Raw genomic sequence first — 23,345 nt, forward strand, 5'->3', positions numbered from 1 at the left:
TAAAGCCCAGACCCCACCGCTGGGTGAAGATGCTGATTTTCTCACTTACCCCGGGGGGACACCCGTGGCGGCCCGCCCCGCATCCTTCCCCCGCGTCCTGACGAACAGGCCAGATAAGGCCCCCAGGTTCAAGGGCTCAGGTCCTCACACTCTCTTGAAGTGAGGGGTGGCCGCAGGACACTTCCAGCAAACCAGACCTACGCAGGAACCTGCCGGGGCATCTGGGGACCCTTTCTTTCCCTGAAACGGGCACCCCTTCTCCCATTCTCTCTCCCTCCCCGGCCACGGAAGCAAGGCCTGGGGCAGCAGGGGCCGCTTGCCATCACGAAGCCATGATGTGGGGAAGGAGAGCCAATAGGAAGAATGGTCGAGCGGGGCCGTAGCAGGAGCAAGGGTCCCTGACGGCACCAGGGGGCCGCCACCCCGACACGGGGCCTGGGTCGTCAGGGTGCGTGTGGTTCGCCGGTGAATCAGAGTCCCCACGGGAGGCTGTCTGCGGGGACGGGGACGGACCGGGGTCAAAGTCCGGGGGACAAGCAGGCCATCTCTGGGCTGTGGCTTGCAAGGACACTGAAGGGGACCCCCGGGGGGGAGTTGACCCCTGAAGTGCTGTGAGGCTCCGCCGGTCCCCAGAGCCCCCCACACGTGGCTGGGCATGGTCTGGGCCGTGGGCTCTGTGGGGTCCACCACTGAGATGCGCGACATAGAGGGGACCTCTCTGCTCCTCCTGGCCTCAGGTTCTGTGTGTCGAGTTGACTTTCTCTGTTCTTGCTATAAATTAGGGTTTCTCCGGCATGTGCTTTCTTGTCCCCCCGCTCGGGGGCAAGGTGGCTGGGAGATGGGGGGGGGGGGGGGGGAGAGAGATTTCACTGGAAAACCTTTCCTGGCCCGACAAATGACCATGAACTATTGCGGCTACCATGGGGAAGTGTTTCCACAGGGAACAGAACTATTTTTAACCTGAGAAGTGTTTTGTTTCTCTTCCTGTTGTACAAGAACACACATGAAGGATATGATGGGGTTGGTATGAACTCAGTCACCCCGAACCCAAATATTTACATTCCAGGTGACTTAGTCCCGCTCCCAGGTCTGTTGGAGCAGGTGCCAGCACGTACCCGGGAAAGAATGCCCTGCCCGAGCCGAGCCGGGGGACGGCTGGGGGCTCCGGAGGGCGGTCCCATGAGGCCTTTGACCGCACTTGCTAGGTGAGCCTGCTGAGAAGTTGCGTGGGGATCGTCCCTGTGGCCCTCGCTCTGCAAACACTCAGCCTCAGGCCAGACCCATCCGGCTGCATTCCGTGAATGGACATGGGACACAGGTCACACAGCGAGGCGCTCCTCTGCCTCCTTCCCTGATGGTCGCCCTGGGAAACCCAAGCCCGGGCCCATCAGGCGGGGCTAGCCCAGACAGCCACCCTAGCTGCCCTACTCCGACCTTCCCCCCCCGCAGAGGGAGGCCTTCTCATCTGCCCTGCCTACTTTCTACCAGCAGCTCCTGTTTTGATTTTTTTTTTTTTTAAGAGTTTATTTATTTGACAGAGAGCCAGAGAGCACGTGGAAAGAGGGGAGTGGGCAGTGGGAGAGGGAGACGCAGGCTCCCCCTGAGCAGGGAGCCCCATGGGGGACCCCGAGATGGTGACCTGAGCCCGTCCGGCGCCCCTCAGCAGCCCTTCTTATTTCTATTACTGCTGTGGTCAGCCTTGACTGTTCCCAGCCGCGTGCGGGGGCGGGAGAGGGAGGAGACAAGCTGAGGCTTATTCCCCTCTACTCCGCCGCCTCGGCCCCACCGGGCGGCACGCACGCCCCGCGGAAGTCAGAGCCGGGCTGTTGACCTGCATCTCTGGCTCGAGCTGTGGGCCTTGTATGCGGTAGGTGCTCCCTGCAAGTTTCACTGAGAAGAGGGGCTGTTTGGGCTTGAAGGAAAGAACTCTTACTTAAATTTGAAACCCAGAAAGGAATCTGGGGATACCTGAGTAACTTAGTCACCTTGGGTTAGCATGAGCGTTTCCGGTAATTCACATCGCCAGGTGTGTGACGTTCGCAGGGAGTACACTTGGGGCAAAGTGCTGAAGAAGACACATATATCCTACACAGGTCACAGGTAATCGAGACTCAGATCTCATCCGAGAGTAAAGATGCAGGGTGCTTGGGTGGCTCAGTGGGTTAAGCGTCTGCCTCCGGCTCAGGTCGTGATCCCAGGTGCTCTGATGGAGCCCTGCATCGCATCGGGCTCCTTGCTCAGTGGGGATCTACTTCTCTTCTTCTCCCGCACTCCCTCCCCGTGTTCTTTTTTTTAAAATTTTTTATAAACATATAATATATTTTTATCCTCAGGGGTACAGGTCGGTGAATCACCAGGTTTACACACTTCACAGCACTCACCAAAGCACATACCCTCCCCAGTGTCCATAATCCCACCCCCTTCTCCCAAACCCCCTCCCCCCAGCAACCCTCAGTTTGTTTTGTGAGATTAAGAGTCACTTATGGTTTGTCTCCCTCCCAATCCCATCTTGTTTCATTGATTCTTCTCCTACCCACTTAAGCCCCCATGTGGCATCACCACTTCCTCATATCAGGGAGATCATATGATAGTTGTCTTTCTCTGCTTGACTTATTTCGCTAAGCATGATACGCTCTAGTTCCATCCATGTTGTCGCAAATGGCAAGATTTCATTTCTTTTGATGGCTGCATAGTATTCCGTTGTGTATATATACCACATCTTCTTGATCCATTCATCTGTTGATGGACATCTAGGTTCTTTCCATAGTTTGGCTCTTGTGGACTTTGCTGCTATAAACATTCGGGTGCACGTGCTCCTTCAGATCACTACATTTGTATCTTTAGGGTAAATTCCCAGTAGTTCAATTGCTGGGTCATAGGGTAGCTCTATTTTCAACATTTTGAGGAACCTCCATGCTGTTTTCCAGAGTGGCTGCACAAGCTTGCATTCCCACCGACATCCCTCCCCATGTTCTTGCTCTCTCTCTCTCTTTCTCCCAAATAAACAAATAGTCTTTTAAAAAAAAATACTAAAGATGCCCCATGATTTTATGTACCTCTCAGCAAAAATACCACCTATAGAGGTGTTAGAATGTGGCATAAGTCGGTGAAATAGTTATTCATCTTGTCTTGACATGGGCTATCATGTTGGAGACACCAGATTTATATGCTTGAAATTAATTTTAAAACCAAAACAGTCCACTAAACTATGAACTCCATGGTTTGGCACAGGAGACAGAGGGCATTGGGACCCAGAAAGGAGAAGTGGCAGTCGGGGCTAAGGGAGATGGGGGAGGTTTGGAAAGAAGATGATGTCATCTGAGCCCTGGAAAGGGGAAGCTTGGGACAAAAGCGACCTTGGGAAGTGGAGTCATGGGGAAAACTCTGAGGTCCGGCATGGAGAGGGGAAAAGGGTAGGGTGGGCACAGCAGGAGCAAAGGGCGCGGAGGGGACGGGCGTCCAGCAGGCACGGAGCTCTCCACACACCGTGGCATCTCACACCCGTCATGGCCCCAGGAGTGAAGCAGGTCTCCCAGGAGCTGAGCTAATGACATGGACACAAGCCTGAGTGGTGGACTCAGGAAGAGCCTCCAGGGGAAACAAGTCCAGAGCGCGGTGGGCAGACCAGGGAACCCGTAGAAGGTAAACAAGGTGTGACTTTAGGTCCAGCCCAGCCTGATCCCATGAGGTGCACTGGAGTGTCCCCCACACCTCAGAGTAAGGAAGCTGGGCTAGGGGACCGCGGGAGGCCGTAGATACCCAGGCACTGAGGACTCACTCAGCTGTGCGGTGACAGCAGTCCTCCCAGGAGAGCCGGGGGTAGAAGCAGACCCACACAGAGGTCGGAGAGGCACGCAGGTGCGGTGGGCGACGGGGTAGGAGAGCATCCGGGAGCGGCACCAGTGACACTGACTGCCACAGCATGCCTGTATACAGTAGGAGTTCAATGGTTGTGCAGATGGAGTATCAGAAACACATGAAAAACAATTCTGGTCCCTGCAGAGGACACTGTGAAGAATGAGAAACAGGGTCCCTGACTCTGAATGAGCATTTCCTGCATTTATTCATTCAGTGAACAATTAATTACTTTTTTTTTCACTTGTTAACTTTAAAAATAAAACTGCTAGTTATTTTGCCAGCCAAAGACGGGTGTATTGGGGACTAACAGAGAATTGCTATCTGGGATAAGCTACAAGAGAAGAGAGGAGGCTGTTTTACAGAGGACCGGGGAGGGGGTGGGGTTTGGGAGGGACTGGGAAACAACAGAAGGTCCACTGCAGTAAACTGGGAGCCGGAAGTGTAGAGGCTTTTCTCATTGGTGGGGCTGTTGTCCTGGGAGGAAAAAACTTCCTCCTGCTGGGGTAGTAAAGTAGTAGCTTCTCTTCCTGCTGGCTTTGCAACTGGAGATGAGTGGTAAGGCTATCAGCCCCCATCCGCCCAGCCTCCCGCCTAATACGTTTTAGTGAGGTTTCTCTTTATAGATTTTCACACACACCTTTCACTACACCCAACTACTGGGTAAAAGGTTTGGTTGTACAGTAAAGAGACCAGAATTAAAACAGGAAATGCAGAACCTCAGTGAACTGTAGAATTTTTCAATTATCTTGTGTTCCCTTTGTTCTACATTAAGACGGAGAGATAGTAGGTAGGTAGAGAGACAGATGGATGGATAGATAGAGATGGAATGATAATGTCCTAAGGAAGTATAAGGCAAAAACAAGTTAGAAAGAATTAATATTCACAACGAGTACCACAGAAAATATGCCGTATCCCTAATACTTAGGATTTGCCCCAAATCAGAGAAGAGACAGATCAACAGTTGAACCCTACCTCACGCCATATACAAAAATCAACTCAAAGTGGATCAAAGACCTAAACATAGGAGATGAAGCTATAATACTCTAGAAAGAAAACATAGGGTTAAGTCTGCATGACCTTACATTTGGCAATGGTTTCTCAGATAGGACACCAGAAGCACAGGCAACAACAACAAAAAAACACATGAATCAGAGTTCACAAAATTTTAAAGCTTTATGTATCAAAGGATGCTATCAAGAGAAAAAGACAAGACAGCCTACAGAATGGAGAAGATATTTGCAAATCATAACTCTGATAGGGGTCTAGTGTCCAGAATGCATAACTCCTGTAACTCAACAACAAAAGGACAAACAACCTGATTAAAAATGGGTTAAACATTTGGATAGACATTTCTCCAGAAGGAGAATCACAGATGGCCAAAAAGCACTTGAAAGGAAGCCCAATATCCACTGGACATCAGGGAAAACCAAAACCAAATAGGATGCCACTGAACACCCAGTAGGATGGCCACAATTTAACAAAGAAGAAGAAGAACACAGCAGAAGCAGTGCTGGGGAGCATGTGGAGAAACGAGAGCTTTGTACCTTGTTGCTGGAAATGTAAAATGTTTTGGGAAACTTGTACAAAATTCAAACAGAAACTTGACAAAAATGTCCAGGGGCAGCACAATTCCCAACAGCCAAAAGGTGGAAATGACCCAAATGTCCACTGGCTAAGGAACGGAGACATAAAATGTGGCGAACCCATTTGCTGAAATATTACTGAGCCAGGTACAGGAGTGAAACACGGGCACGTGCTACAACACGGACGAGCCTGGAAAACATCACACTCAGTGACCGGAGTCAGACATAAGAGGCCATGAACTGTGTGATTCCTTACACATGAGAGGTGTGGAATAGGCAAATCCACAGGGACAGAAAGCAGATTAGTGACTGACGGGGACTGCAGAGGGACTCCTTCCTAGTTCAGGATTTCCTTCTGGAGGGACAAGAAGGCTCTAGATCGAGCTGGTGACCACGGTTGCACAACATTGTGGCTTTGCTAGACATCACTGACTTGTACGCTTTAAAATGGATGGAATTATACATTTTATATATTATGGGCTCAATCTGTAAAAATCATGCCTGCTGGAGGTTTCTGGGAGTGAGGCCTCCATACTCAGCAGCACTGGAAACTATTAACATGGTAAATTTTGGTTGATCTTACAGGTGGGACATTTATGTTTTAATTTGACGAACTTCATTAATGAGTTCAGGTAGTTTTCCATGTGCTTATTGGGAATCTGAATGTTTTCAGTTTTGTTTCTGGTTCTTTTGTACCCCCTCCTGCCTTGTAAGGACTTTAAAATTTTATATTCACCTTTTCTCCATCACACATCCTGCCCATATTTCTGGCCATTCAATCACTTCAATATATGTGCCAAGGAGATTCCCTTTGGGCTTTGATTGAAATGACAGCAATGATGATAGTTCGGGGACAAGGGGAGGGTTCTCATGCCCCGAGTTTCCAGCCCTCGACGGTCTCCAGTCCCCCAGCCCTCGACGGTCTCCGGCCCCAGCGCACACACATTGCATGTGTTCCCTCATCAGGTTTTCCTATTTTGTGCATGTCTCACCCTCTCGACGGCCCTTGCAGACACTCGACAGCTGGGCGTGCAATGGCCCTGACAGTCCTCCCCAAGTGCTCACACACTGATGGGGCTGGTCTGCAGGATCCCGACCTCACACCAAGCCCTGCAGGAACGTGACCTTAGAAACCATGGCAGTCCTTCAGCAAAACCTGCCTCCAATAGTCTCCACAAGTTTTCTGGAGATCAACAAAGAACAGACAGGAAAACAGTCCTACAACATCCTCGCCATTTAATGAGTAAAAACTAATTGTGGAAAATAAACCAGCACGAACGAGGTCTTCCCTGTTACCAGCTCTCAGACCAACAAGGAAGGAAGGCGTGGTGAGCCGACGGCGGAGACAACACACACACACACACACACACACACACACACACACACACGCACACACACGCTGGAGGGTATAAAAGCCGACAGGCAAACCAGCACCTCACACACTCACACTCACACACACTCACATTCACACTCTCAGCCTCCTCCAGCCCCACCGCCCCACCATGGCCGCATCCACCCTGTCCGTCTGCTCCAGCGACCGGAGCTACGGCAGCCGCGTCTGCCTGCCCGGCTCCTGGGACACCTGCTCCGACTCCTGGCAGGTGGACGACTGCCCAGAGAGCTGCTGCGAGCCCCCCTGCTGTGCCCCCGCCTGCTGTGCCCCCCCCTGCTGTGTCCCCTCCTGCTGTGCCCCCCCCTGCTGTGCCCCCTCCTGCCTGACCCTCATCTGCACCCCTGCGAGCTGCGGGTCCAGCCCCTGCCAACCAGCCTGCACCAGCTCCTGCCAGCCCTCCTGCTGCGGCTCCTCCCCCTGCCAGGAAGACTGCTGTGTGTCTGTCTGCTGCAAGCCCGTCTGCTGCACCCCTGTGTGCTGCACCCCTGTCTGCTGCAAGCCCGTCTGCTGCACCCCTGTCTGCTGCAAGCCCGTCTGCTGCACCCCGGTCTGCTCCGGGCCCTCCTCCTGCTGCCAGCCCAGCCCCTGCTCCTCGTCCCGCTGCAGACCGTCCTCCTGCGTGTCGCTGCTCTGCCGCCCCGTGTGCAGGCCCGCCTGCTGCGTGCCCGCCTCCTCCTGCTGTGCCCCTGCCTCCTCCTGCCAGCCCAGCTGCTGCCGCCGAGCCTCCTGCGTGTCCCTGCTCTGCCGCCCCGTGGGCTCCCGCCAGGCCTGCTGTGTGCCCGCCTCGGCCCAGAAGTCCTGCTGCTGACCAGCTTGAACTTCTGCGTCTGGCACTGCTGTCTTTGCTCCTGGGCACAAATGTCCTCTCTCAGGAGCTCTTACCTCCAAGACCATCCCTCTGCCCGTTGGTGGACACACAGCTGCTGTCTACTGGGGACCTGAACATGCCGCCCATCCTTTCCGGAGAAGAGATGCCCACCAGTCCCTCAGTGGGGGTGGACTGCGGCTCCCCGGGAACCCTCTTCTGAAGGCCGGTTGCTCGTGTTCCACGTGACAAAGGCCAATCGCTATAATCAATAAAATGTTTGTGTCATGTCCTAGAGACCAGTGTTTGTTTTCTCCTCCTCCTCGGACCCCAGAGACCGCTCCAGACTGGAGCTCTTTCTGGTGGAAGCCAACAATAAAGACATATTCTCAAACTCCAAGTTCAAAGCCCCTGAGAGATGATGAGGTCTGAATGTGGCTCTGCACACTCCGTGTCCCTTCTCCACCCTGGGGCCCTGCCCTCCCCGCAGTGACGAGCCCTCCAAGCCTGGGCCAGGGGAGGGGGTGGGCAAGGTTGCACAAGGGTTGGACCCTGAGGGGACTTTGGGGTCTCGCCCATGCCTGGCCCCATACCCATGCAGGTTAAATGTGAGCTGAGGAGCAGCACGACCTAACTGGTGGGAATTTGAGGGTCCAGTACCTAGCACCACGCCGCCTCCCTCGGAGAGAGGTGCCGCCCAGAGGAATGCCTGCATGCTGGTCTGGGCACAAGGGCTGATGCCCTGAAGCACCAGCAAATCCCTGTAGGCCCCCAGAGGGGTGCAAGGGTCGGTTCAGACATCATTCATTCTACTCAAGACTTCAAGGTCTGATTGGGGAGACAGGGAGAAAAAGGATTTGTTGACAAAAGCTCAGAACAGTGGAAGATGATGAGCCTGCAGTCTCAGTGGACCACAAGTGCTAGAGAGTCAGACCAGCCAGGTCAGCATCAGGCTCCCTACTCACCCCTTGTGCCAGGAACAGATGGAAGAGGCCCCCAGGAGCAGAGCAGCAGCAGAGGCCCGGCAGGCGGGAGGAGGAGCAGGAGGTCTCTACCTCTCCACAGCCGCTGGCTCTGTCCCAAGTTAGCTCTACCCCAGGGAGGTGGAGACGGAGCAGAAACCTCAGGGGGCCTTTAACGAGAAAGGGGCTGGGTTGCAACCCACCTTGACCCTTAAATCCCTCAGTCCGCCTGAACTTACTGAAAACCTGTACCCATTACTTGCTCGTTTGCAGGGAAATGGGACCACCTGCACAGCTAAATGAACAGGGACCTCGGTGGATTCTTCACGGCACAGAGTCAACGACGTGGAGGAAGCTCCCACCGCATCCGTAACCAAAGACTGAAGTGCAGGGTTGTAGACTCCCGTGGACACCAGCAAAGCCCAGTGTCGCCAAAATAGTGCGTGGGAGGGATGGGGGGGGCTGCAGGACGCTCCCTGGCTCTGGCCCAGGGGCTCCAGAACATCTAGGACCTTCTGGCGGCTCCTGCAGGAAAGTCGGTCACAGCTGGAAAAGGCATGGCCGGCCACTGGTGGCCAGGCTGCTCCCAGCCAGGACGTTTACATGGTCGGCTGCACTGCTCACAGACGGGGTGTCTACGTGGTCAGTCAGACTGCTCACAGACAGTGTCTACTTGGTCAGCGGAACTGCTCACAGACACGGTGTCCACGCAGTCAGTTGGACTGCTTATAGACAGGGTGTCTACACAGTTAGCCAGGCTGCTCACAGACTGTCTACCCGGTCAGTCGGACTGCTCACAGACGGGGTGTCTACAGTCACTCAGACTGCTCATAGACAGTGCCTAGTCGATCAGCTGGACTGCTCTCAGACGGGGCATCGACACAGCTGGACTGCTCACAGACGGGCTGACTACCCAGTCAGCCAGACTACTCACAGACAGAGCACCTACACAGTCTGCTGGACTGCTCCATACCGGGGTGTCTACACGGTCAGCCAGCCTGCTCACAGATGGGGCATCTACCCAGTCAGCCAGACAGCTCACGGAAGGGGTGTCTACACAGTCAGTCTGACTGATCACAGGTGGGGCATCTACATGGTCAGCCAGACTGCTCACAGATAGGGAGTCTACACTGTTAGCTGGGCGCCTCTGCCCAGCGGTGGCGGGGTGGGGGAGTCAGAGGTGACAGGAGTCTTTACCTCGGGAGGCTTCTTTAACACGTGTACACAGTGCGGGGACAATGCCCGATGCTCTGAGACCCTCCAGATCTCGCGGAGCCCTTCTGTGGGCAGCTCCCCGGCCCCGGACACCCCATCACTGTCATGCCTCCGATCCAGACGGTCACTGCCCTCAAAAGCATCACTGAGGACCCGGCGCAGGCCTCCCCCGCTATCTGGCGGATGGCGCCGTGGCTGCGGGGTGCCTGGAGAGAGGGTGTCTGCGAGGTGAGGGCCTGACTCGCAGGGGCGGGACACCCGGGACGGTGACAGGCGGCCGGCGTGGGGTCTCCAGGGACCAAGGATGAGGCAGAGCTGTGCACAGCAGGTGCTCTGAGAGTCCCTCTGAATTTCCCATCACGTAGCCCGTGACCTCACGGTAATGGACATTTCCAGTTCCGCCGATCCGTGATCCCGCCGCAGGAAGGACCCCCACCCCCACAGTGCTCTTCTTAGACTACTTCTCGGTTCTCAGACAGCTCCCCTCTGGCACCCCGGTGTGCCCCGGCTCCCTTGTGCTGATGACCATGCACGCTCTGGGCGTCCCCCACCTCCCGCCCAGGGCGGCCCCAGCATCCTTGCTCTTGGGTGGCTCGGGGTCCCACCCCAGGGGCTGAGCCCACGCTGTCAGGGGCACGTTCTGGGCCGGGTGTCCCGACCCGGCACAGTGCAGGCTCCACGCAGGGGCACACAGGAGGGCAGCCACCCGAGGCTGTGCCACGGAGAGGCTCTGTCTGTGCCGTGGCCCCCAAGACATACCGCACACACGGCGGTCCTCCCGGAACACCTGCACGACCCGGTCCCGGTCCCTTCCAGCCACTAGCGGCGCCGCCTGCTCCGTGGGCATCTACACGGCCAACAGAACTGCTCATAGGTGTTGCGTCTACACCGTCGCGGGCTACCGTTGCCCGCGGAGAGAAGGAGTCGGAGGTGACGGGGCTCCAAGCCCGCAGCCCAGTGCCCCTCTTCCCGCGGCCGCCTCCTCCGCGGCCGCCCTTCCTGTCCCTTCTCCCACGCCCCTGGGATGACGTGAGCCCCCGAACCAATCCAGGACGGCTCCTGGGGCAAGACTCTCAGTTCGCCCCGCCTGGGGAGCTGCCGTGCCTGCAGGGCTGTGTTCACCGGTTCTGGAGATGACAGTGTGGACATCTCCGGGAGCTACGAAAGTCACCCACAAAGCCCTGTCCCCTGAATGGGAGAAAGAGGAGCCCTACTTGTCTGTAGGGCGTACACTTTAATTTTGAGACTGGGTTGGCTCTGCATATTGGTTGCTGAGCAGGGGACCTTTTTACCTAAAAAGGGTCAAACCCCAAATTTAGGGATTCGTCCTCAGTCCCCCCAGAAGAGTAAGAAATAACCTCGCTGGTTCAAGGGACCAAGGGGGACCAAAGGAAGCCCAGGGGGCAGGGCCCCTGAGCTAGGCGCTCCCACTTGCCCAAGAGACCACCCTAGAGTGGCCGGTGCCCCGGGTACAGACATCTGGTAACCTGTGGCCTCTCTGCAGAGGCAGCGTTCCTGGATTCTGGGAGCCACGAGCAGAGGAAGCAGTTCAGGGAAAGGCGCAAAGGAGAGACGGTGCACACACTCGGTGGGCTTCAGATCACTCTGGGATTTATTAGACTTTTGTGCGGGGGCTGCAGAGCTGGGCACCCTGCACCAACCAGAGACACTGGGGGCGACTCTCCGCCTGGGTACCAGGGATCAAGTGGCTTTGCTGTAAGATGGTCTAGTCGGGTCCGGAAGGTCTGAAGTGGGTGATGTCTGTGCTGCCTGGTAGGAGCTGGGAGAGCAGCTATCTCTGACCCCTGGAGGAGGGGTCCTAGGAGGCCGTGGGCTCAGCAGCAGGTAGGGGTGCCGCAGGGGACAGGTCTGCAGAGCAGGGTGGAGCAGGAGGGCTGGCAGCCCCCAGAGGACTGGCAGGAGGGAGCCACACACACAATGGGCTTGCAGCTCATGGGCACACACACGGCTGGCTTGCAGCTCACGGGCATGCAGCAGGACGTCTGGCAGGAGCTGGGCACACAGCAGGACGTCTGGCAGGAGCTGGGCACACAGCAGGACGTCTGGCAGGGGCTGGACATGCAGCAGGACGTCTGGCAGGGGCTGAGCACATAGCAGGACATCTGGCAGGAGCTGGGCACACAGCAGGCCGGCTGGCAGCCCGTGGAGCAGCTGGACTGGCACATGGTGGCGTGGGGCTGGAGTGGAGTCAGGGTGGAGGACGGGGCTGGTCTGGAGGCTCCTTCCCCAGGCAGCCTTTATACCCAGGCTGTGGCATCCTGGCAACAAGCCACACGGGGGCCTTCCTCCTGGTGGCCTGATTGTTTTCCTCCTCCTCCTCCCCTGTGTGTCTCTTCCTGGAGTTTCCTGGTGGAAGCGACTCTGTTCAGATGACTCTGTGACAGCTGGAGGCTCACCCAGCAGCCCCGTGATTTCTTGACTCAGTCCAGGTAGGATGGTGAAGGACCATCAGCTGATTACAAGGACCCCCATATCAGGATGCTCCAGGTCCTCCCCGAGCTCACATACCCTGTCCTCTGTCCACACAAGCACCGTCCTGCTCGCCAGAACGGGGATCCCTGTTTTGATTTGGAAACCCCGTGACCCAAAAGGTCTTTCCAAGGGACCAGAGCTCAGCTGCTGGGCTCCTCACTGGGGACAGCCGTGGCCGTGGCATCTACCATGTCATCCGTTCCGGGCTTTGTGCCAGGTGCCACATTATCTCTCATCACTGACTAGTCATCAGTCCTTGCCACCATCCTAGGGGTAGGGGTAGGGGTAGGGGTAGCCCACGTACGCGAATGCGCGACTGGATTCCGTGATGCGTGAGCGCTCTCCCACTGCGGCCAAGAAGCAGGCGTCTGAAGCTCAGTTTCTGGGGTCTGCGGTCATTACCATTGCACCAAATTATGCTGGGGTTTTAGGGGTTTTCTGGGACTATCGGATCTGTAAGTTAGAATTAAAAAACAAACAACCAATCAAAACAAATGTGGGGACACACCTGGGTGGCTTAGTCGGTTGAGGATCTGACTCTTGATCTCAGCTCGCGTCTTGATCTCAGGGTTGCGAGTTCAAGTCCTGCATGGGGTTCCAAGCTGGGCATGGCGCCCACTTGAAAAAAAATGGGGGAATTTTCCATAATTTCTGCTTCAATTTCATTCTCTTCTTCTCCATGGGCTGAAACAGCTTCTTGTTGGGCTGCTTGATATTGTCCATAGACCCCTTCATGATTCTTTTTGTAAAATTTTAAAAATATTTTATTTATTTACTTGACCCAGAGAGTACAAGCAGGGGGTGCGGCAGGCAGAAGGAGAGGGAGAAGCAGGTTCCCCGCTGAACAGGGAGCCCCATGTGAGGCCCGATCCCAGGATCTCTAGGATCATGACCCGAGCCGAAGGCAGACACTTAACCGACTGAGCCACCCAGCCGCCACCCTCTTCATGATTCTTAATTCTGTTCTCTCTTCCTCCAATAGGGTGATTCCTACTGATGCGTCATCACATCGACAGTCTTTCTTATTCTATCGTCCGGGACCGCGAGACCTGGACTCACGCTGTGCGGTCTGCCCGCACCGCAGGATTTCCCACTGTTTCGGGAACGTGCGCATCTCTGCCCGGGTGTCCTCACGCCCCCATGGCTGCTTCTGCTTGGAACCCTGCCCCTCCCCCCACCCCAACATCCCCCACGTCGTGCCTGATCAGCATCGCCTCCGCACACGGGTCCCCAAACCACTCGCCAGCACCCCCATTCCTGTCCACCTACTGAGCTCGTTTTCCTTCCTGGGGCTCAGCCCACCGTGGCATCACTTCATGCGTTAACTTCCATGTTCTCGCTTATTCATTGCCCCACGAGGCTCACGAGGCTAGGACGTCTCTATAGCCAGCACACAATATACATTTGTTGATGATCAGATCAATGACTGTATAGATTACTAGAAGGCAGAAGTTGGTCAACTTTCTATACAGGAAAAAGAGTAAGTATTTCAGGCTTTGCAGGGGCTTGGTCTCACTCATAACCACTCCACATTATAGTGCAAGCCCTAGACAGCATGTAAGCAAATGAGCGTGGCTGTTCCCAATAAAGTTTTATTTACAAAGCAAGGAGAGGGCCAGATTTGTCCCACAGACTGCCCTGGTTCCCAGTTTGCAGATCCCCAGTCTAATGTTTTCCTGTGCCAAATAGAAGCTCAAGAAGCATTACTGCCTCAAAGCCACCACCGACGGCTGTGAGACAAAAAGAATAAAGGATGCGATCCCCAGTGGGGCCAGCGGTGCTGTGTGCACAGTACTGGTCTGGAGAAACGGCACGAGCCCCACGTAGAGCCAAACCAGAACATCCTGTTTACAGAAGAAGGAATCAGCCTCTCAGCCAAACTCATTATAGTGGAGCAAAACACAGGGAGCGCATCCCACGACAAGATGTTGGGGAACAGCTATGAGGAAGTCAACAGCTGTGCTTCTGTGTTGCCGGGACGCCTACTGCCCGGGTATAAAGGCCGCCCCGGGCAGGAGCCTCCAGAACTCACCGCCCTCCTCCCTGACTCCACTCCAGCCCCACCATGTGCCACACCAGCTGCTCCACGGGCTGCCAGCCGGCCTCCTGCTCCCCCAGCTCCTGCCAGACGTCCTGCTACGTGCCCGTGAGCTGCAGGCCTGCCCTGTCCGTGAGCTGCAAGCCCGCCGTGTACGTGGTCCCCTCCTGCCAGTCCTCTGTGTGTGTGCCCGTGAGCTGCAAGCCCCTCGTGCTCATGGCCTCCTCCTGCCAGTCCTCCGGGGGCTGCCAGCCCTCCCGCCCCACCCTGCTCTACAGACCCGTCTCCTGTAGCACCCCGTCCTGCTTCTGACCGGGATCCCCCCCAACTGCTCCTAGGGCACAGGGGGCCACATCTGCGACCCTCCTGGGGCAAGTCTTCAGTGGCCTCTGGGTTCTGCCCAGGCAGATGAAGAACGTGCCCAGCGGACCCTCAGAAGCCCATGGCAAGGATGTGGCGGGATGACCCAGGCCCCTCTGTGACCCAGCGTATGCCCTTGGAAGGACTAGTTTCCGGGGTCCTCTGCCTCCAGCGGGAACCAGCCCTGTGTGATCCAAATAAATCATGCTTTCCTGATGCAGCTTGTCCCTGGTTTATCTTCATGTATTTCCAAGTTCTTTTCTTGAAGATGTATACAGCCATGAGCACAGCAGCCCCTCCTCAAAGAGCCCTCCCTCCAACAGCTCAGCTGGAGGTGGGGAGGGGGTCTGTGGAGGGTGCAGGGGGAGGTGCCGTTCCCACGTCCAGCACCTGAGACTCACCTAGTAGATGGGGGAGGGCAGCAGAAAAGCTACCCCCACGGAATAGGGGATGGGAATCAGAGCATGACCACAGGGAGGGCAGGGAAAGCTCACATAAACCCACCCCAACTACAGAGTGAAGTCTGGCCATTGCAGGGAAGAGCAGCAGGAAGGGAGAAAGCCTCACCCTCTAAGACCCGGGCACACAGGGCCCGCTCATGACTGACCTTGGACTAGGACAATGGAGCCCTCCTGGCTCCCACTCAGCCTGGCTGGTACCGCTGCAGGAGCAACAGCAGTCATGGAGTGGGGGTTGGGTAGGGAGGAGGCAGGCATGTGGAGAGGTCCCCTCCATGTGCCAGGCACACAGGGACAGCTGAAAACTTAGGGCAGAGCAGGAATGCTCTGCCTCCAGCCCTTGCCCTAAGCACATGGCACTGGAAGCCCACCACAGAGGAATCCAAAGTCTTAGGTACCTTGAAGGTCATCGCAATAATGACAAAACCCAAACCAAGGTCAGCATCTGAGCAGATTGATCCAAACTTCCCCCCACCACACTGATGACCCAACAGAAGAGACTCACCCATTTCCCAGAGGAAACACTTTTTATGTCCATTTCAATTAATACACAATATCTGGTTTCAAAAAAAAAAAATATTAGAAGACATACAAAAAGGCAAGGAAAAAAGATCAATCTATTTTCAAGGGACAAAGCAATCAACAAAACTGGACTCAGAAATGACCCAGATGTTAGAGCTATCAGACAGAAACAGCAAAATAATGATGACAAGTGAAATAAGTCAGACAGAGAAGAGCAAATACAGTTGATCCTTGAACAATGTGGGGTTAGGGGCACTGACCCACTGCAAGTCAAAAATTCACATATATCTTTTGACTCACCAAAACCTAAACTAGTAATAGCCTACTGCTCACCAGAATCTTTACTGATAACATAGTTGATTATGTTATTTGTCAATATATTATATGCTGTATTCATACAACAAAGTAAGTTAGAGAAAAGAAAAATGTTATTTAAAAACCATAAGGAAGAGAAAATACATTTGTAGTACTGTATTGTATTTTTTTAAAAAGCCTTGCAATTAAAACTCATGTTGTTTAAGAGTCAGTTGTACAGTATGATCTCATTTATATGTGGAATAAAATAACAATAATAGTAATAATAATTCCAGAGGTAGGGGCAGGGGGTGGGTGAAATGGGTGAAGGTTGTCAAAAGCTACAAACTTCCAGTTATAAGACAAATGAGTTGGGGGATGTAATGTACAGCATCTCTATAAGAGAAAAACACTAAGTCAGTTTGTTTAAAGAAATAAATTACAGAACTATAAATATGAGAACAGAGTAGAAGAAACAAATAGAGTTGAGGGAAACAAAGAAAACTTCTAGAAATAAAAAAAATCAAGTAATAAAAATTAAAAATTTAGTGGACAACTTAAACAGAATATGAGACATAGCAGAGGAGAGAATTAGAGATATCAGGAGGGAGAGCCAAAGAAAATATCCTGAATGTAGCAAAAAAAGTTTAAAAAGTAGCAAATATGTAAGAGAAGTTAAGAGATGCGCTAAATGATTAGGGGAGTATGTGTAGTAAATTCATAAATAAAAGCATGGGAATGATAAATATTAAATTTAGAATAACAGTTACATTCAGGATGGACTAAAGCATTGAGTCATATGGGGGATGTAATGCTTCAAGTAAATTAATTAAATAACTAAAATTAATATGTTAAATAATCAAAGGTAAAACTTGCACTACATATACAAACAGAAGGAGAATTTCAGCAGAGAGATGGGCACTATATGAAAGGGTCAAAAAGATTATGTAAAAATCAAAATAAAATATCAATAAATTCCTTCAATGGGTTCATCCATAGACTTGACACAGCCAAGTGTGGAATCGTTAAATGTAAAGATAAGTAAGTAGATATATCCCATATTAGAACCCAAGGAGAAAAATAGTAGGGGAAAATTAGTAGGACCATATTAAATCATCACTTAAATGCATGTAAGTAAAGTCCCATAAAAACAGGAGAGAGAGAATAAGCCAGAAGAAATATTTAATTTCTTAAAATTTATCATTTACTTTCTAAAAATAATGAAATACAATAAAATTATAGATCCAAGAAGCTCAGAGCACCTCAAGCAGGATAAATATATCAGCCCCCCACTCCTACAAAAAATAATGACCTGGACACATCATTAAAAGTTTGACTATAAAACCGGAAGAGAAGAGGAAATCTTGAAGGCGTCTGCGTGAAAAAGACATGCTCTATACAGAACAAAGATAAGAATTTCTTCAGAGTCTAATTAGAAAGCATACAATTCAAAAGACAATGGAAAGATATCTTTAAGATACTAAAAGAAAAATCTGTCAACCGTATGAAGGTTTTAAGAAAGCATCTTTAAAAATTAAAGTGAGGGGAACCTGGGTATCTCAGTCCATTAAGCATCTGTCTTCAGCTCAGGTCATGATCCCAGGGTCTTGGGATCAAGCCCCGTGTTGGGCTCCTTGCTCAGCTCTCCTTATCCCTCTCCCCTCCCCTCCAAGCTTGTGCTCTCTTGCTCATTCTCTTTCTCTCTCAAATCTTAAAAAAAAAAAAAAAATTGAAGTGAAACAGACACTTGCTCAGATAAACAAAAACTGAGAGAGTTTAACCACAGACACGCACTATCAGAAATATTCAGAAAATTTCTTCAAGCCAGTGATTGGCTGGCTTGGAAAAAACAGCTCTAGAAATGATTCTAGAGAGAAGCTCAATATAAAAAGCTTTACAGGATAATGGCTATCTAGAGCAGGCACCTTCCGAATGCACTGGGGGTTCTTCACATGTGTAGAAGTGAAGGAGACAACACCCCCTCAGACGATGTGGTATGGAAGTACACTGCTGTGGAGTCCTGACACTACAGACCGATGGGTAATAGCATTCGGAGGTAGGTCGTGTTCTAATAAAGGTGTAAATTATAAACTCTTGACCAACCCACTCCCAAAAGATGTGGCCAAAAGTAGATGAGACCAAAGTAGAGATGAAATGGGAAAATTAAAAATACTAAACCTGAAAAGAAGAGAAAGAGAGAAAAGAACAGTCAGCCCAAATAGAACACAGCCTGCAAGATGATATTTTACATTTAACTGTATCAGCAACTTCCATTAAATGTAAAAGGTCTAAATATTAAAATCAAAAGACAGAGGTGTTTAAATTGGATAAGAAGGCAAGACCAACTATCTACCAGAAATCCCACTTTAAATATAAAACCATAGTTAATTATTTCATATATATGTGTTTCTATATACACTTATTACTACATATGTGTTAAGTATGATGTGTATGTTTATGTATACATATATAATATACACATAAGATACTCAAATGTATCGTTGGTATTATCATTTTGAACAAATCATTATGCCAAATCAATTAAAAATAAGGAAAACAAAAGTCGCTATTTTACCTCCACTTACTCCTTCTTTGTGCTTCCTTCCCTTACGCAGACCAAAGTTTCAGACTTGTATTACTTTCCTTTTCTTAAGGCCCTTCTTGCAAAGCACGTTTACTGGTAAAAATTTCCCTCAGTGCTTATTTGTCTCAGAAAGTCTTTATTTTCCCTCCACTCTTGAAGGATAATTTTGCAGGGTATAGGATTCTTGGGTGATGGGTTTTTTCCCCTCTCAACGCTTTAAATATTTCGCTCTGCTCTCTGAGGAGAAGGCCCTGTAACTCTTGTCTGTGGCCGTGTGCAGGTGAGCTGGTTTTCCTTTGGCTTTGGTCAGGGCTCACTCTGTCTCTGATTTTCCGCAGTTTGGACACAGTGTGCACAGGCATGCTTGAGTTTTGCACTCACGCTGCTTGTGTTCTCCGAGCCCCTGGGGCTGCGGATCGGTGTTGGATGGTGGTTGAGGGAATTCTCAGCTACTCTTGCTTCAGGGATGTCTGGTGCTTTCCCTCTCGCTTCTCCCCTGCTGTCCCACCGCACAGAGGTCACACCTTCTGTGGCACCCCATGGTCCTTGGGCGTTCTGTTCCGGTTTGTCATCTGTGGTCCCTCTGCCTTGTGGGTTTTTGGGTTTCCATTGGTGTGTTCTCCAGCGCAGAGACGCTTTCTCACTGTGTCCGGTCCACCAGGGAGCCCATCCAAGGCTGTCTTCATCTCTGTACGTGTTGTTGACGCTAGAGTTCCTTTCTGGTTCTTTCTGAGGATATCCGTCTCCGTTTACGTCTGCCCGTCTGTCCTTGTGTGCCGTCTGCTTTGCCTATCAGAGCCTCCAGCACATTGGTCAGGGCTGTTCTGAATCCCCGGTCTGACGGTTCCGACACGTCGGCCACATCTGGTTCTGGTGCGCGCTCTAGCTGCACGTGTGTTCTTTAGCCTTTTGTCCTGTGATTTTTGTCTCAATAGCCAGACACAAGGACCTGGGTGGAAGGAGCTGCCGTGAATAACCTTCGTACCGTGGTGGTGAGGTGCTGAGGGAGGCACTACAGGCCAGTGATCAGGGCTCAGGCCTCCGGTGAGCCTGTACCTTCTTGAGAGTTTCTTAGCCTTCCCCCCTTACATGAGACAGGACAGCTAGAGGGGCCGAGGGGTCAGTTAGGCTGATAAACCCTTCAGTGCTTAAGCTCTGGTTAATACTTTTTCCTGAGGGAGACTTGTTAAGAATGCTCTGCTCACCCCGCCACATGCATGAGGGGTTCTTCCTCCACCACCAAGAGTTCTAGGAGGTAAAACTCACAAAAGTGCAGGAGACCCCCCCACCCCCATGACTGGGCTGCCTGAAGTTTTTAATCTCTCAGGCTTGTCTACGCCGAGCATCCAGCAAGTTGTGAGCTACGTTCGGGTTTCCCTGCCCTTGGCTCCAGCCCCAGCAAGCTGTGTTTCTTTGTATTTGCCTGTGGGCACCTTCCCTTTGCGGGGGGCAGTGGTTTGCCCTGTGACCTCACTTCTCTTCCAGATCTAAGAACCATCGATTTTTCGATTTGTTCTGCTGTTTACTCATAGTTAGGACCGAGTGGTAGCTTCCAGCTTCTCCCGTGCTTGACCAGACTATCACACTCAGAGAAGAGCCCCCATGCTGCGGTGCTACACAGTCTTCGGGACAGAACTACATGGCCAGCTGTGGCTAGCTGGTCTCTATCGCCAGCAGGGGCGGGGGCGCACGAGTGCCGGAGACAAGGGGCGAGGAGAGGAGGCTATGCTCCTTCCTGAGACCCAGCTAGCTACCTGTGGTTGCTTGGTACCCCACCTTCCAGCTATAGGAGCCTGTTGAAGGCCAGTTTGGAGGTGACATCTCATGAGAAGGGAGCACCGCCCTCCAGAACACCGTTAGGCACCCCACATCAGTGGCCTCGATATGGTATTGAGTCGACGATAGGTGGAAAGAACGAGTCTGGAAACCAAGGGGTGGCAACGAGCAGGGTCCCCTTTACCATTTTGCCCCACAGCCAGCTTGGAGAATTTGCATATACCGACCCCCGCCACTGTGAGCTCTACGGGTTTATAGATCCCGGTTCCCAAAGGAGGTCGGTTCCCGAAGGCGATACAACAGGAATCCCACTGAAGTAAGTATTAAGTTTTCTGCGGTTTATAGGTGAGTGTTTCAAACTCATATAAATGCTCCCAGTATCTGCGTTACACAGAGAGGATTGATAGGTGTCTGTCCACACACGGCTCTGTGAGGTGCTCACCCTTCGGTTTGCTCCTCTGCATCAACATCAAAGACTTCCTCCACACTCACGTGGACACATCTACCCTGGGGTGTTTTAGTGCCTGTGGAGATTTCCTCAACAGAGATGCTAAAATAACATTGTTCCTCTACTAATGGTCTTCAACCCCTCCCTTCTGTTGTGACTGTTGCTGTCACAAACCATATGACCATAAGCATGTGCATCTTTGTGCAAGGGCTTCTGTTGGGCTGATTTCTGGAAGACATATCCACTTTTTAAAGGAAGAGGCCGTGTGCTGTGAAAGACCGGCTGCCCCAGCTGTAGTCAGAGCCCAGCAGAGCAGGCAGGCGTCTACCACCAGCCCTGGGCCCCACTGCGACCTCCCACACCGCCCCGGCTTAGGGGACTCTTGGAGACAATGGATGGATTGACTGTAGACGTTTCCAGAGTGGACTGCTGTACCACGCCTCCCCGCGGACAGCCCCCGCAAACACCTGGCCGTTTGGAACCTGCAGTCACTGAACCCGGGGACTGCCAGCCGCCCCTTGGTTGAGCAGCGCTTCTCACACTGGGGTCCAGTAAACATACGGGGCCCAGGAGCCCCCAGGCTGGCGCTGCGGCAGTGGCAGTCCCGCAGTCACGGGTCCCCGGGCGAAGCTGCTGATGACAGAGAGCGGGCGGGCGGGGTGCCCCCAGGGATCGCACCGGGTAACACACACCAGCCGCACCCAGGCTCTCTGAGATCCCGGCCACCGGGCCACCGGAGGCAGGGCTCTGCAGGGGAGGAGACAAGGCTGCCCCTTGAGTGGGTGGCCTCAAGAGAGGCTCCTGTCTCTTGTCCCTTTCCAGCCGGCGGTGGGGCTGACCTGGAATCAGGCTTCCCTCCTGGTATCTCCTCCAACCTGTTTTGTCCATCTCTGGTGAAGGAGACGCTGCCTGGCAACCGGAGAAGGGTGATGACGTCCTTAGACTGTGTGGTCCCGCTCCCCTGACACCTGACCCTGCCTGATCTTTAGCGCAGACGGTGGAGGCAACCGCCCTCCTAAAAAAAAAAAAAAAAAATGAGTTCTCTAAAGTCAGCAAGGGACAGAAAGGGGGCTTTGGGAAAATCTTGCGGGGGTGGGGGCAGCAGGTGCCAGATTTTTCGGTTCTCAGAAAGAACCTTGCTTCCCAAACCGGCAGGATTCCTTGGGCAAGCGGACAATAGGTGTTAAAAAAATGTTTGAAATACGATCCATTCCGTTTACTGTCTAATCTGTAAAGCCGCAATGCAAACTAGAGATGTGCTTCGTAAGTGCCTAGAAAACAAGGCTGCGCAGCCCCCTGGGACACGCCACTCACCTCCCGCAGCTCCTTCCATAAGAACCTGTTAATAATTTACAACTTAACTAAGAGTTACTGTTGACACAGGGGGGAAGGGCTTTTCAAAGAACCACTTGGATCACCAGGCAAATAATCCTAGATAAGCATTTGCTTACCCTGAGACTAAAGTTATCTTGGAAACTTTAAGGTATGCCCTTGGGAAAGTTCATCTGACTGCTCCCTTCTCATAGCGAACTGGCACCAAAAAACAAAAACAAAACAAAACAAAAAACAAAAAAACCAAAACAACAACAACAACAAAAAACCAAGAAGAAATCCCACTGGTTTACACAAGGGAGACCAGGAGCTTTCAAAATGTCCTGGTCCCAGAGTCAAGAGAGAGCAAGCGTTATCTTTGCTCAGTGCTGCACGACAGGCCTCAGGGATCCCTGCCGTCCTGTGGCTCAAAATCCCTAGAAAAAGGAAAGAGAAAGAAGTCATCCCACATTCCCACTCCCTAGAGAACCACTGTTCAGACTCGGGTACATTAAAAAAAAAAAAAAATTGTTGTGTGTGCTGTGTATTGTGGTGGGAAGGAGTTTGTGCTTCTTCAAAGTTCTTTTTATTTTTTTTTTTAATTTTTTAATTTACTTCACAGATTGAGAGAGCACAAGCAGGGGGACCGCAGGCAGAGGGAGAAGCAGGCTCCCCGCTGAGCAGGAAGCCCTACGAGGGGCTCGATCCTAGGACCCTGGATCCCTGACCTGCGCAGAAGGCAGACGCTTCGCAGACTGACCAACCCAGGCGCCCCCTTACAATGTTCCGGTCATGCTGTTGGTTTCCCACTTGTTTTCCCACAAGCCTTGCCTGTCATACGGACCGAAGAGTGAAAGGGTTCGCTAGGCGGGCGGGCACCCCCAAGCGTAGGCTGTGGACACCGTGTGCGTGATTCAAAAGATCCGCTGTACTGAAATAGGGAGGGAGCCTAGAGCCCGATGAATGGAGACAGACCCAGGCTTCGGCGGGGGGACGGCGCTCCAGCACCGCAAAACCCCCGAGGAGGACGGTTTGGCCTCGGGATGAGATCTGCGCTCACGACTGCTCTCCCCAGTCCTCAGGCTGGTGTTTCAGATCATTTCCATGACGTTCGAAGAGAATGGGAAAGTGTGATTTTTAACCTTTGCAATCAAATGGCTGAAACCCCAGAGACAGACTCGGATCCCAGCAGCAGCTCGCGCGGCTCCTTGTTTTCTTGTTTTCTCCGCTTCCCTTCCCGGTGGG

At 52.5% G+C, this 23,345-nt stretch overlaps 2 protein-coding genes across 2 annotated transcripts; one reads left to right on the forward strand and one right to left on the reverse strand.

Moving 5' to 3' along the window:
- Positions 1-655: 655 nt before the first annotated feature.
- Positions 656-14,659, forward strand: LOC132010657 (keratin-associated protein 10-4-like). The gene is made up of 8 exons (XM_059388397.1): positions 656-737; positions 969-1,005; positions 6,943-7,639; positions 9,892-10,044; positions 10,633-10,845; positions 11,797-11,907; positions 13,999-14,132; positions 14,368-14,659. Exons 1-8 carry the CDS (start codon positions 656-658, stop codon positions 14,657-14,659), a joined length of 1,719 nt encoding a protein of 572 aa, XP_059244380.1.
- Positions 11,464-12,364, reverse strand: LOC132010347 (keratin-associated protein 12-1-like). The gene has a single exon (XM_059388236.1). It carries the CDS (start codon positions 12,000-12,002, stop codon positions 11,652-11,654), a length of 351 nt encoding a protein of 116 aa, XP_059244219.1. The 5' UTR covers positions 12,003-12,364; the 3' UTR covers positions 11,464-11,651.
- Positions 14,660-23,345: the final 8,686 nt, after the last annotated feature.

The sequence above is a fragment of the Mustela nigripes genome, chromosome 2 (genome assembly GCF_022355385.1).
Source record: "Mustela nigripes isolate SB6536 chromosome 2, MUSNIG.SB6536, whole genome shotgun sequence".
NCBI lineage: Eukaryota > Metazoa > Chordata > Mammalia > Carnivora > Mustelidae > Mustela > Mustela nigripes.

What these genes read in the sequence shown, in the direction of transcription:
- LOC132010347 (XM_059388236.1), bottom strand. Translation starts at nt 12,002, where the DNA reads ATGTGCCAGTCCAGCTGCTCCACGGGCTGCCAGCCGGCCTGCTGTGTG.
- LOC132010657 (XM_059388397.1), top strand. Translation starts at nt 656, where the DNA reads ATGGTCTGGGCCGTGGGCTCTGTGGGGTCCACCACTGAGATGCGCGAC. An exon ending in GGAGAGAGGGTGTCTGCGAG is followed by an intron (nt 10,045 to 10,632) that starts GTGAGGGCCTGA and finishes GGTCCCTTCCAG; the next exon opens with CCACTAGCGGCGCCGCCTGC. An exon ending in GGCTGGACATGCAGCAGGAC is followed by an intron (nt 11,908 to 13,998) that starts GTCTGGCAGGGG and finishes TGTGCCAAATAG; the next exon opens with AAGCTCAAGAAGCATTACTG.